This window comes from Struthio camelus, chromosome 2 (genome assembly GCF_040807025.1).
Source record: "Struthio camelus isolate bStrCam1 chromosome 2, bStrCam1.hap1, whole genome shotgun sequence".
NCBI classification, from domain to species: Eukaryota; Metazoa; Chordata; class Aves; order Struthioniformes; family Struthionidae; genus Struthio; species Struthio camelus.
The window spans coordinates 141,318,103-141,331,662 of NC_090943.1; the positions used below are offsets into that span (position 1 = coordinate 141,318,103).

Genomic DNA, 13,560 nt, shown 5'->3' on the forward strand with positions numbered 1-13,560 from the left:
AGCACAGACAAGGAAATGGTAGAAACAAACTCTAATATATTGAAATGAGCTGACATGCTTCATATGATACTGTATAACCTGCCCAACTCTGCTCCTTCACCCCAGAATTTAAATTTTTTGTACACAACTTACAGTAAGAGCTTATTCTACAGTCAGATGAAGTGGATGAAAAAATCCAACTGATTTAACCGAAACGGGATTAGATCTTGCTATTTTGTTAGAACGGCCTCCAAGTATTTTCATTGCCACATCTGAAGACGACAGAGGTTTCTTGACAAATCTGCTTGTCTTTGAACTTACCTTCACCACTTCTGTCCTCTGACAATAAATTATGTCTGCTACATGATTTCTCTGTTTTGGATGCATAACTTTTTTCACTCAATAACCTTGAAATCGATGTTTTATTTTCATCATCTGAAAAATCACTGCCACTAGAGCTCCATATTATGTCCTCAGACTCCTTAGAGCTTTCAGCAGCAGAAGATCCTATTAAAAAGGATTGTAAAGCATGAGACTATTACAGAAAATTAATATTGTTAAATGTAAAATTTTTAAAAATTAAGCTATGTTCTTTGTGACCTGAAAAAATATTATCAGTTCTATTCCCAAGCATCACTTCTGTCCCCAAGCATCACAGACCAATACAGGAGTGTTAACTCACAGGCATTTCTTGTACATACCAGCAGTATTTTCATTTCAGTTCTCCAAGATAAATGCTAACACTTCCTTTTGCATCAGGAGGCTATCAGTCAGTCGTCCAGCAGAGGACGGACTAGAAATGACCATCTGACATACAGTCCGCTACTCACAGTCCTAATGCTCCCGTATATGCCCTTCTAAAATACTAAATGGTTTAAAAGAAGACCATCCGTACAATTCTGGATTTTGGACTTCTCATACTTTATGCAATGAATAACAACTGAATATACGTATAACACCATTACAGATGACTTTCCAGTTTTGTCCTGAGAGAAAAATCATCAAACTTTTCAGGGGTAACAACTTCAAAAACACAACAGATATTCTTTAAGCGAGACAAACTTAATTCAAAATACCTTTGCTATTTTTAAAAATAAAAGTAAAGAAAGGAGTAATGTTTAACAGTAGAACATTCAGTATTAGCAATCATAAGAGAACAGAACTTTCCACCTCCTACCATTATCAACGCTTTTTAAGTAAACGGTAAGTTAGGCAATTATTGGGTATTTAGGATTAGACAGGAGGGCCAAGGAGAGAGAAATAGGCAATTGTATCTCCTCCTGCAACACACAGAGATTCTTTTCAGAAATCTGGAAAAGCATGATTTTGAACCCCAAAGGAGGGTAGAGAAAAGGTGCCCAATGTGTCACTTATTTTTAACTCCAGAGGCAGCTTTGCTGCTAGGGCAAGTAGAAATACAAGAGGGAAGAAGCCACTACTCCCTCTTTCTTTCCTTTCCTGTGGAGTCAAAAAGCGAAAAAACTGGAGTCTATAAATGCTCCTCCCCTTTATTACGCCTAGAGTTAATTTTTATCATGATACCAAATGGATTAAGGTACATATAGACGACTGTGAAAGCAGGCAATTGCCAAAATTCTGTTTTACCATCCATTCATAATACTTAAAAAATAGACTTTCCCTTGTCTACGCTTCCTTGTCCGTCTCCAAAGGGAACAGAAGAGAATTGTTTCGTCCTCTCTCTGGTTGTTTTCATTCTCTCCTCTTAAAATGTGAAGAATTAAAATATCACGTCACTGCTAGAAGAAACACTATATACAGCATTAGTGATGATGCTTCCATCTGCTCAAGAGCAATAGCTCAAGTTCCCTCAGCTCTGAAGAATATATTTCTGGTGCTCTAAGCGAAGAGAGGACCCCAAACGCAACAGTATCAAAATTGTGTTTCTTAACAAAGTTAGCTTCTGTACGCACAGATTACAAGAACAAACGAAGAAAATCACAAGTATTTTGAGCCAATTCTACCGTGAAAAGGGACAAAGCAAAATGAGAGTCTTTCGACAAAGTGAACATGAAATAGCCATAACATACCTACTGTGCTTTCAGCAGATGTTACCAGTGGTCCAAGATGCTTCTTAATCTTGAATTGCTTATCAGTAGGTCTCAGGGACTATATTAAAAAAATAGAGAGAAGGGAGATTTAATCACCAAGACAGACGTTAAGGACAATTTTAACATATAGCAACGTACTCATCAGAACTGTTATTCACCCACCACAACTCGATAGCACAACTTTAAATGTTGCTTTCCATCTTCCACCAGACTCAATACAACAAATGAGATAACAAATCATGAAAGAACAGTAACAGAAAAGATGAATTTTTGTTGTTTTGGAACATATAACCTTACTATGACTATGAGAGACATTACATCTGACCTTGCAAAGAACAAGAGCCAGTATTTTCAGCATTAAAAAGCTTAATAAAACATACACCCTATTCAAAGGTTACAGAAAGAAGCATTCAGTGGTCCTGTTTCTGATTTTATCAATTCCCACAAGCTACACAATACCATGATTGCTCAGAAGCAGAAGAAGAAACCGAACAAGCCAGTCGGAGAAGATTATTTTCAGCACACAGCACTTCTCACTCAGAGCTGGGTGAACACTGAAGAAAGTTAAGCAGAGTTTAATTAATCGTCCAAAACAGCATATGCACCATGGTCCGCATCTGCCGGGTCATCAAAAAGCAGAATTGTCCACAGCGAAATAATTACTGCAAACACGCTCTTTATAGCTAAAAGAAATTCTTTAGATGCAGACTAGAGTCATTGTTCCATAATTTTTAGGGAAAGGCAGTACTCCGTTTCAAATGGCAAATCATTTGTGTATGTCTAAGTGCAGTTTTGAAATTTTTCAAGTCATAAGTGCTATCCAAAACATAAGATATTAACATATGCGCAGAGAATTACACTCATAAGTTTAGACAACGCCCTTAAGTAACCTTGCTTTCCATTTTTCTCTATCTCAGCAATTAAAATGTTGTTAATTTGCAAACAACACTTAAAGAAGGGTCACATCTTATAATTCAGTGAAACATGGAACTTCTTTAGCTGTCAGTTTGCATCTCTTCCCTACACTGCAAGTAAGCCATCATCTTACCTCAATCACGGAAGTGCTCTGAAATCCATCCCCACACCTAAGCCATGCATTGGAAATTGAAGTAGCAGCTACTGATGTCCGGACATTTGTTTTTTTAAGCTGTAGGGGTGTCTCATCTGGGAAGGGCGTGCATTCTGCATTCCAAAATCGCTTCCGCTACGAGGTAAAAAACAAACCCATTAAAAAAATATTAAGTGTATACACACAATTCTTTCCAGGTGAAGTTTACTTAATCTGCTCAGCCCCTTCTTCCCGAGTACTTACAAACATAAATTCCGATTTTTAATGAGCTAGGGGGAAAAAAAAAAAAAAAAAGTCTTCAACACTTGCAACCATTTTATATGCAACATCATATAATAATAATAATCCCAATGACATGGGTAAATTCAATCTTTGATAACTGCATTACTTTCTGTTGATCTAAGTAGCGTCTGTAGCATCTGTCAGCTGTCCAACAAATCTGAAAATATTATCGTAAACAGGAATAGCTCAGTAAAATACATTGTAACGAAACAATTCCTTCAAAACGACAATGCTGACTAGCATACACATTCTCAGCCAGGCTGGTCAATCAAGACTATAATATACACTCAGAACTAAGAAGCAGATGCAAAAGCAAAGCCTTTGGTAGCTTTGGCTTTTTGGCAGCTTATAATCTGTATGTTTCCTCTAGATCTTTTAATGCTTATAAGAAGCAATATATAGCTTTGCCCCTCCAGTCAGCCAGTCCTACTGTACGGTGAAATGACTACGTAAAATAAATTTAGCAATTTTCTCTGATGGCAACCGACCTTACTAAAAACCTATATGAAATTTGCTGAGGGTATTTGAACCGCAGAGTCGCTACTATGAGAGGTCATTATCACCAAAGCCAAACTGTTCCCATAGTTACTCCTACTTTTTTTTTTTTTTTTTAAATGACAAGGAGTACAACCTTGAATCTGCCGTGGTATTAAATCAAGAGTCAAAGCACAATTGTAAGGACACGATAGCAAGTAAAGAGGCTACGGCAGTTTAAACAAGAAGGGTTACAACTACTATACAAACAAAATTGAAACCCTTCTTTCCTCCAAGTAATGACACTGTCCCAATCCTCCATTTTCAGGATGTTTACATGTGAACTTCTACATTGCGTTATTCTCCTGGCAAGTACTTCTGGCTCTGCACAGACTCTGGAAACAGTAATAACTGAAAAAAGTTAAGGCCAATTTTCAGGTTATGTGGCAAAATGTCACAGCTATGCCTCAGACCACTCATTTACTTTCTCTTTACTTCCACGTCCCCGAGAGCGGGTGATATTTTCCATAACTGCCAGTTAGAAACAGGCCTGTGCTATCCCCTAAAAGAAATCAACAGGCAACAGCTAGCGGGGGGCAGAACTGTACCAGGGAGTGGGGTAAGACTTAACAGTACAGCCAAGCACGTACCATTGCTCAAACCCATGCTTCGGTTCTAGCTAGTTTATTAGTAAGAGACATAGCAAAAGGGCCTGACTGTTCAAGCTTCATTGGAGATTACTCACAAAAATCCAGGTAACATCATCATATGCATCTATAACGCTGTATTATTTTTAATCTCATTTGAGATTACATAGGAATACCTACCTATTAATTTGAGTGAAGAATAAAACCCTTTATCAACTGGTAGAAAGCAGAAGGATAAAATTCTATACATTTTTTACAATTAGACCCAAGCCATTTTGACTTTTTGCAAAAAAAAAAAAAAAAAATTCTTATTTGTCCATTTGTTTTTTCTACCTTAGCAAGTGCTGGAAGCCTTGCTTACATTTACGTTCTCGTAGCTTCTAAAAGATTTTTGTAAGATGCATTTTGCAGACAAAAGCTTACATTACATGGGAAAATAAAATGCAGTTCACCTAAGCTTTATTTTTTAAATGGCACACTCCAGTTTTGGAGAACACATATCTGTGCCAACAAGAGCACTATGACTGGCTCGCAAGTTTAAAACAAACTGCTTTCAATGGTCAATTAAAAGCAGAAAGAATCACAAACAAATCAAAAATCCATACACAAATGCATGCCTGAAGAGTTGTGTAAAACAAGCTTCAAAATATGTATCTGTTGTCAGGCATAATAAACACAGAACTAGAGAATTACTGTGTTCTGTTAAGCTTCTCATCCATGTTATCTTTCAACTCGTAAAACTCCTTTAACACAAAATCCCTCTGCTTCTTTATACTGTGCAGTACCAATGGAAGTTAAAAAAAAAAAAAAAAGGTACAGAAAAGGTACAGTGTAAGAGGCAGAGGAAGAACAGCAGAATGGGGCTGCCGTGGTACAGCCAGTGTTTCAAAACTGACAAGATTTGGGAAGGAATTGCTGTATAAAAATGGGCAGGATAAGAGCTAATGTATTAACATCCTCTCCCTAGATGAGGAGAGTTCAAGTGCATAAAGAAAGGGTAAGTCTTCAAATAGACACAATTTTTAAAAGCTGATATGAATAGAATAAGTAGTTTTTTTACACTTAGATGGTTTAGGTCACCATGCTTATGTTTACATGGTTACAGTAAGCCTTCAAAATGAGTTTAGGTTCAAACCTAATTAAGAGATACTAAGATATAAAATTATCCTACCCTGTGTAGAACCTTACTCCTCTTTAGTACAACATGAAGTTGCACTGGAAGTTACTTTTAAACAGCTGGGAATATTTCCTTTGGTGGCCATCAGATAGTTGTGACTGTGATAGGCAAAAACAGTTTTAATAGTTAATGACTGTTAATAACAGAAGAGTGTCATTTAATCCTCCACTTCCTTAGCCTGAGGTTTTTTTTCAGCGAGGGCTGAGGGCTGAGTAGATTTCGGAGCAGGACTACAGGGATGCGTCTCAACGTGTTTTCGCATTACAGATAAGGTGGGCCCACAAACTGAGTTCCACTCTACTCTGCATTGCTCCTCCTCTCCCTTACTTCTTTGCTTGCACTTGGTACTCATGGGAGACCGTGCAGACCTGGCGATGAGGAATTAAACTGGCAGAAAACTTACTTTGCTTGGGAAGACACGTTAGTTACCTACAGCTGGCACAGAGGAAGCAGAAAGACTACAGGGACCAGTCTAGCAGCTGCTTAACGTTCTGTCAGCTCAATCATAATCCAAAGAACTGTCAGTACTGCTAGTTCTTAATAACTGTCTTGCCACATGTTGTGGTATACAGACACAGAAAAATCTTAGAGTTTCTGTTACCACCACTAAGACATTTACAGCCATTACAGTCACTGAGAAACACTGAAAACAGTTCCTAAAGCCCCAGAATCAGAAAGCAGAGAAACACTGCCTACATGTAAGATTTTCTTTAACTATCACAGATTCCAGGCAAATATCATTGGGGGGAGGAGAGATAAGGAGTTAACTCATGATTTCTGATGTTGACAGCAGCGACTTTCAGATCTGTGCCTTTAATGCAGATACCTCTCCACCATTTTCCACATCTTACTCCACTTCAAAGCAAAAACAAACAAACAAAACCACCCTAAAGACACCCTCCTCTCCAACTACTTGACAATTTAAATCTCTAAAGAAATATCTACTAGTGTGAATTCTGGAAACTGAATCTACAACCTTGCCTCCTAGTTACTGAGGCGGAAGTTTGTGACAGTAGCACTGCATACGCACACATACTCTGAACAATTTTTAAAAGAAAAAATGCTGTATAAAAACTATATTATTTTAACATGCGTAAACTCATATTTATGTGTACATGTAATCTTGAAGCATATAAATGTATTTTAATTAAAAAGCTGTAATTCAAACATTATATGAAATGGAAAAGAGTTACAGAAATACAAAGATACAAAGTTACAGGACATGCAATTCCTCACGAGAAAAAGTCTCCAGAATACAATGACACCCGAGGGTAACCTCAGGGTTAAGACTACAACTAGAGGAATAGGAGGCAGATATAGTGACTACACTTTCTCCACAGAACTAGTATTGCTGCTCTTCAAATTACAAGTGTCTGATATTTTGAAGGGAGGCCAGCTCTGACATGGCACAGCCACGGGACCCGGGAGCAGGCGAAAGCTGTGCGAGAGCGAGTGCGGAGAAGCCCTGCTGGGGCCTCACCTCACCCAAGAGCTGCACCTCTTCCTTGGCCCTGGCCCTGGGTCCCTGCCCAGGCTGTGCGCCAGCCGGGCCGCTGACCTCGCTCAGTCTGGGCTTTCCAGCTTCGCTGCAGACCTGCCCCATTACAACAGGCTCGTCTGGCAGCCACTGGGCTGGGGCTGACCCCAGTTAGTGTCACCAGACCTGTCTGGCTCTTCCCATTTGGGCATTGAGGGACTGGGCCCTTGTTGGTGAGGGCACTGCCCTGCCAGCCCCTTCCACTCCCCTTCCCCTGTGGGGCAGCCGGCCCTGCTGCTCCCGCACGTTCCAGCACAAAGATCTAGTTTCCTAGGACCTCTGCTGCAGGAATATGTCAACTAGCTCACAGAAATGGAAAGTTTTAATGGCTCTTCGTATCCGTTCTAGTCTGCTTCAAGGCAACAAAGAAACTAATATTTAAAGGAACTAGTTTCTCTCAGTAATAAATAACAAAGCTAATCCCAAGGACATGCTGTTCCCAGAGAAATGCAGTGACAACAGCGACTTTACTTCATCTTGATTCACAAGGGCAATCATAATTTTTTTCCTCTGGCATAAAAACAGGACACGTCAAAAATATCTTGTGTAATTTATTCATGCTATAAATGAAGTGCCTAGAAACAAGATATCTGGTATTTAAAAAGAAAAAAACACCGCATCTGGCTCAAAAGAGTTAGATCATGTAGACTTGGTGTTCCTCTTAAAAAAAAGAAAAAAAAAAATCGATATTTATTACAAAACAAAAAGTTATGCAAAGAACCTTGTGGATTAGGACAAAATGTGAGTCCTGAAATTTTGAATTAAAAAGGGGGAGACTACAATGGCTAACTTACGTAGAAGTTGCCTGCTGACCTCTGTTTAGAAAGTATTGCATTTTGTCTCTGGAGCAACTCCTTCTAACAGAGTGACAAAAAAATTCTTGCTGTTGGCGTCAGTGAAAGTAGGATCAAGCCCTCCATGCAGAACACATGCAACGTAATCCTTTCGCCATTATTCCTTCAGCTATTTCCGGCAAGATAAAGCATAAGTCACCTACACTTGGGGTGGGGAAAAAGGAAGCATGCATTGAAAATTCAGTAAATGCATCATGATTATACACTGGACTCAAAGTATAAGGCGAGGTGGGAGGGGGTTGGTTTTTGATGTTTAAATACACAGGCCTTTCTAGAACATCTCCACTCAACCAATCTAATTATTGTTATTCATGACAAATATTTGTTAACCAGAAGCATCCTCAATAAAGCCCTTGGATCATAAGTTCAAAGACTACTCACCGCATAGCCCTATATACTCTAGACAATCCCATTTTCTTGGGGCTGTTCCAGAAACCATGGAATTAACCCTAACAAAGCATGTACCAATACATTTTCTACTTCAGGTACAAGCAGCATTTTTTTGATACTTTACTTTCTTGAACACATACAGAGCAGCATAACTGTAAGAACAAAAATAATAATAACCAAAATAGTAGCAACATGCTTCACTGTATAAACTTCTGCTACTGACAGGCAAAACCTTCTAAAAGATAGTTATGTCACTTAAGCATTACTAGAAAACACATAAATACTACTGTAATAATTTTCTCTAACATAGAGCAGATCAAACAGCAGAGCGCTCTAGTTTCCAGAGATGTGTTTATTTTTTAAAACTTTTGAAGGCAAAAAATCACGAAAAAAAACATATGGCAAGATCAGACACTCTGACCAACAGCCATTCTCATCTTTCACCTTTGTCCATACAGACATCAAAAAAAGGTAACTACTCATTAAGCAAAATAAATGAGTCCTAGGCTTCAAAAGACCAATTTTAAACCAGCACAAAACTACATTTTCACAACAGGCGTCTCATTTTCAGCAAAACTCAGTGTTCATATTACTCAGCGCAGTCACTACTTTCAGTGCCTGGATGGAATGTAATTTTTTGCTTCTTTCAAATCCTTAAGCACCCTTGCATTTCCGACTCAAGTGAGAATTTAAGTAAAGGTTGTAGAATTAAAACTGTAGTCTGTATTTATTCAAGCCAAGACTAATTTTTTATTCCTATGAAAACAGGCATATATATTTTTCAAAGACTATTCACATGAATATCTAAGATCCTAACTGAGAAGGAATATCATCAAGCTGTAACCATTTGTAAAAAAATTCTGAACTGTATAACCACAGTTACAATGACTTGACCTACCTCTTACTGATTCTCAGCACTGCTGTATTAAAAAAAAAAAAAGTATTTTGAAAGAAACTTTTAAAATCACTGTTGATGTATGAGACTGAGCTTTAAATCACAGCTTTAAAAAGTTTTTCTTTTTTTTCTTCTCCTATTTTCATTGACTGCTAAGTATATATAATATTATCTTTCTGATATCTTTTTTTAACCTACATATGCTTATTTAAGCAACTGGATAGCGTAATACATGTTTACACCAAGGAAAAATACCTCACGGAATATGAACACTTTTGAAATTCACTTTTCATTCATGAATGATGTCAAGCTGTAGTTAAAGAGAAATCTAGATTCTATCAAAGTGGTCAGAACAGAAGTATTTTAGAAAAGCTTCTACAAGATAAAATTACTCAAAGTATTTAGGATACATAACAGAATCTTATGCTATGTTTTCTTTTTAAAGTAGTTGAATTAGCAGAGTAGTCACTGAGTACAGAGAATAAGTTTTCTTATGTGTCTCCTCTTCCAGTACAGTGGACTATTTACTTTGTACTGAAATTGTACGTGCTAGTTTTGCTTTTGAAAGGGTCAAGGTTAAAACACCTTTTCTGGCAGTTTGAAGAACCTAAAGCGTAGGCCTAGAGACACTCAAAAAAAATAAATGTTTATACGACGGAATGATTTCACAAGGTACACTTGCACACGTGCTTTAGTTCATAGGAGCCGAACCACGTTTTGCCTTGTTAATACACAGAAAAACAAGCATCAGGACTAGCCTAGAGAATGCATTTTTAACACTGCTTAGCTTTGAGAGGCCGTATTCCCAAAAGAGAGGGTTAAATTATGCTATCGCATTCTCTCCCAGGAAACGCTTCTTATTTGAGCCGGTGATTGGGGGCTTTTTGCACCATCTCTCCCAGCTCGGCGGAGGGCAAAGCCACCAACCGGGTGTGCCGGTCCTCGCTTACGCCCAGCGGCTCCGCCTTCGCCCCCACCGCGCTTGGCACCGAGCCTCAGGCACCGTTACCCGCGCTCGCGGCCGCAGAGCCGGCGCCCGCCGCGCCGGGGGCTGACCGGTGGCGCAGCCCGGCCGCGAAGCCCACGAGCAGGGCGCCGGAGCTGCTCCGCCGGGCGGCGCCGGGGGAAGGCCGCGGCGGCCGTTGCCCCGCGGCGGCCGTTGCCCCGCCGCGCGCCCCCTCCCCCCCCCCGCCCTGCCTCCTTCCCTCCCTCGCGCGCGCACACGCAGGTACCTTCCTACTGGGCATCTCCCCCTGACACGGCAGCCACGTCCCCCGTCACGTGGCGGGGGGGGGGGGGGAGTCCCGAGGGGCGGGGCAACGAGGAAACCCCCAGCCCACTCCTCGCACGCCCCCTCCCTTTCCAGCTTTGGCGCCGCGAAGGCCTCGGCGTCTGATTGGGCGAGCGTGGTAGAGAGCGGGTGACGTAAGGGGGAGGTGGATGTTTCCCAGGGGAGGGAGGGGATGGGAGTGGAAAGCAGAAGCTGATGCAGGCCTGGCGGCGACGCGCGGCGTGCGCGCATGCGCCCTGCGGGGGTGCGCGAGGCGGGCGCGAGGGGATTCGTTAGCGGCTGCGCCGGTTGGTGGCGCAGCAGCCCGCGCGGGCCGGGAGGGCTGGGGCCGCGGGCCGTCCCCGCGGCGCTGCCGGGCAGCGGGGCCCGGCTGAGACCCGAGCCGTCTTTTCACTCGTGTTGGCACTGCGCGAGGAGACGGCCTTGCTTCCCGAGGGGCGGCGCCCGGGACGGTCCGTAATGCGTTCGTGGTGGGAAGAGCTTCCTCGGCCTGTGTTCCGCCTCCGCGTCCTTCACGATAGCCAAATCCACCCAAAAGTAAACCTCGGAAGAGCTGAGTTTTGCTGCTTAACACCGCAAAGACATAAACAAAGCAACGGCTATTTAAACACTGCCTAAATAGCTAGGCGGGTAAAATCTAAGCACAAAGCAAGAGGCTGTATGGAATAGATTCTCAGGTCATTAATTTAAGATTTTTAACTTCCTAAACTGAGGACAAACAAGCAGATAGATGTACAGAAAAAAGTAACACCAGTGCTAGGGTGTACAGACTTAAAATTGCTTTGTGAATTGAACTTTTCTTCCAGAAAACAGTAATTGCAACTTACTGAAGGAAAAAGCTTTCTAGTGATGCAGATAGAAGCATTGGCAGAAAAGGGACATTTGGGTTATTTTTGATTGTATATCATAATTTTGGGTGTGCTCTTAAGAAGGTCACTTAGGCTGTCAGTGCTGCTCTTAAGAAACAGAATAATAATCTTTGCAAATGGAGGTAACTGTATCTTGTATCTCATAATTTAATTTACTAGAATGTCTAAAGCACACACATTTTGATGGAAGGCACTATATGACTGCAATTTTTATTTTTAAACCCTAATTATATATATCTATGTGTACAGTTTACATGTTGTATTTTTTCCAAGGCACCCTGTGGCCAATTCCCACCTCGCATTCCCTTTATAATAAACTACCACTAATTAAAATGGATTTTGCAATGAGAGCAGAGCCAGAAACATCATCATCCAAAACTCATACTGCCTTTGATTGCTCTGTAAAAATAGAGTTGAAAGCACTATGTTCTTATCCTTCCAGAACTTGGTAGTATTTCTTCTACAATTATTAGAGTGACAAATTAATTCTATTATATATCATCAAAGTGATTTTCTTTGAAGAAATATGTTACTGCATTATTTCATTAAACAGGCTATGTTAGAGCTAAATCACAGAGCAATACTTAGACCACAAAAGTCTAGTGAGTCTGCTTAGTGAGTCTGTATTATTCTTTCTATACAAAATTACCTTCCGTGGATTTGAACATACGTCTGGGAGGAATTTTTTTTCCTCCCAGATGTGTCTTGGAAGGTGACCCAATCAGTAATTTCCTTTGTTTTAATTTTCTTCAAAAACAAGCACTAAAGTGACATGGAAATAGAGAAAACATCAGAAAGTAACCCTATATATTATAAATTAAAATGGGAATGTGTTTTTTTTTTAATTAATGTTTGTGTGGAGAAAGAATAATCTATGCCTAGCTTCTTCACAAAAGCTTAAGAAAGCTGTATAATACCAGTACATTCTTTTTCAAGTTTATTAAAAATCTTTGTGGGTTATGCTTGTGGGTGACATAATTAACATTATTAGCTACACCATTTTTGAAGAAAAAATTTTCGCATACATCTGCAAGCGTATCTGTGTTCTTGCTGGGTTAAAGGATAGTTTAAGTCTGCTATTTTATTTGCTACACTGATTCACTATGTATGTGCTCAAGATCAAAGTTGCCATTGCTCAAGGAATATTATTAAATACTACACTTTTTGTATTTTAACTGCATTATAGTTCTATGAAAAATGTAAATATCCTGCTAGCAATAAAATTGACTGTCTTTAGTGAAGTTCATAAGGAAGAGCAATTATTTATGATGCTCTTGATTAGACAGATAATATTTCTCAATCCATATGTAGAAAGAACTCTCTCAAAAATATATTTTATATAGATTAATCAAAAGATAAGGAGGCTTAAATTAGAGAAGTTTGGAGAATTTGTTTCCATTGACGGAATATATTTGTCCTTCATTCCGATGTAAGTTTATGGATTAATTTCCTCTTGTGAAACATTAAGTTCCAGTTACAGCACTGGAAAAGTTTTCCAGTGTATAAAAGCTAGTAAGAACAATGTCAAATTCAAATACAGAGATTTTGGGTTGGGTCATTTCCTTAGTAAAGTTTAAAAAGTCACAAACATCCCACCCACTTAATCACGATGAGGTAGAAGAGAAGAAAAAGACTCAGGATTTACTGATTAAGGATTTTAGAATGTGCCCTTCAATGTCGCTTTGATGTTCATCAATACAACAGGCAATAGATGATCCCAAGGCCTAGGCTTACCCAGCCAACCTCACTTTTTGTTCTGCAGACATTACATTCTGATGATTATCAGCTTTCAAAGCTTTTCTAGGAAGCAACATGAACAAGTTCAGACTCTTTAATCCCAGCAGTGTGATGTCAATTCCACAATAAATTAAACTGGACTATTTCACAATAAGATGTATGGCTCTGCTGAGACAAGGTACAGACTTGGCAAAAAAACACTTAGGGGATGCCAGATTTCAGTGAAGCAAATGGAATAAACTTTATACGTTCACGGGAATTAAAAATTAATATCTGATCATTTGAAAAGC

General features: G+C 39.8%; 1 protein-coding gene across 3 annotated transcripts in view; it reads right to left on the bottom strand.

Moving 5' to 3' along the window:
- The window catches only part of SPIDR (scaffold protein involved in DNA repair), a 212,745-nt gene extending 201,979 nt beyond the window's left edge, over positions 1-10,766 (bottom strand). For all 3 annotated transcript variants that reach the window (XM_068932758.1, XM_068932757.1, XM_068932756.1), the window contains exons 1-4: positions 10,606-10,766; positions 3,097-3,252; positions 2,028-2,106; positions 301-486 (exon numbers count right to left, since the gene is read on the bottom strand). In XM_068932758.1, coding sequence (XP_068788859.1) covers positions 301-486; positions 2,028-2,106; positions 3,097-3,252; positions 10,606-10,620 — 436 coding nt within the window. In that variant the 5' untranslated portion in view covers positions 10,621-10,766. The remainder of the gene's footprint in view (positions 1-300; positions 487-2,027; positions 2,107-3,096; positions 3,253-10,605) is intronic.
- Positions 10,767-13,560: the final 2,794 nt, after the last annotated feature.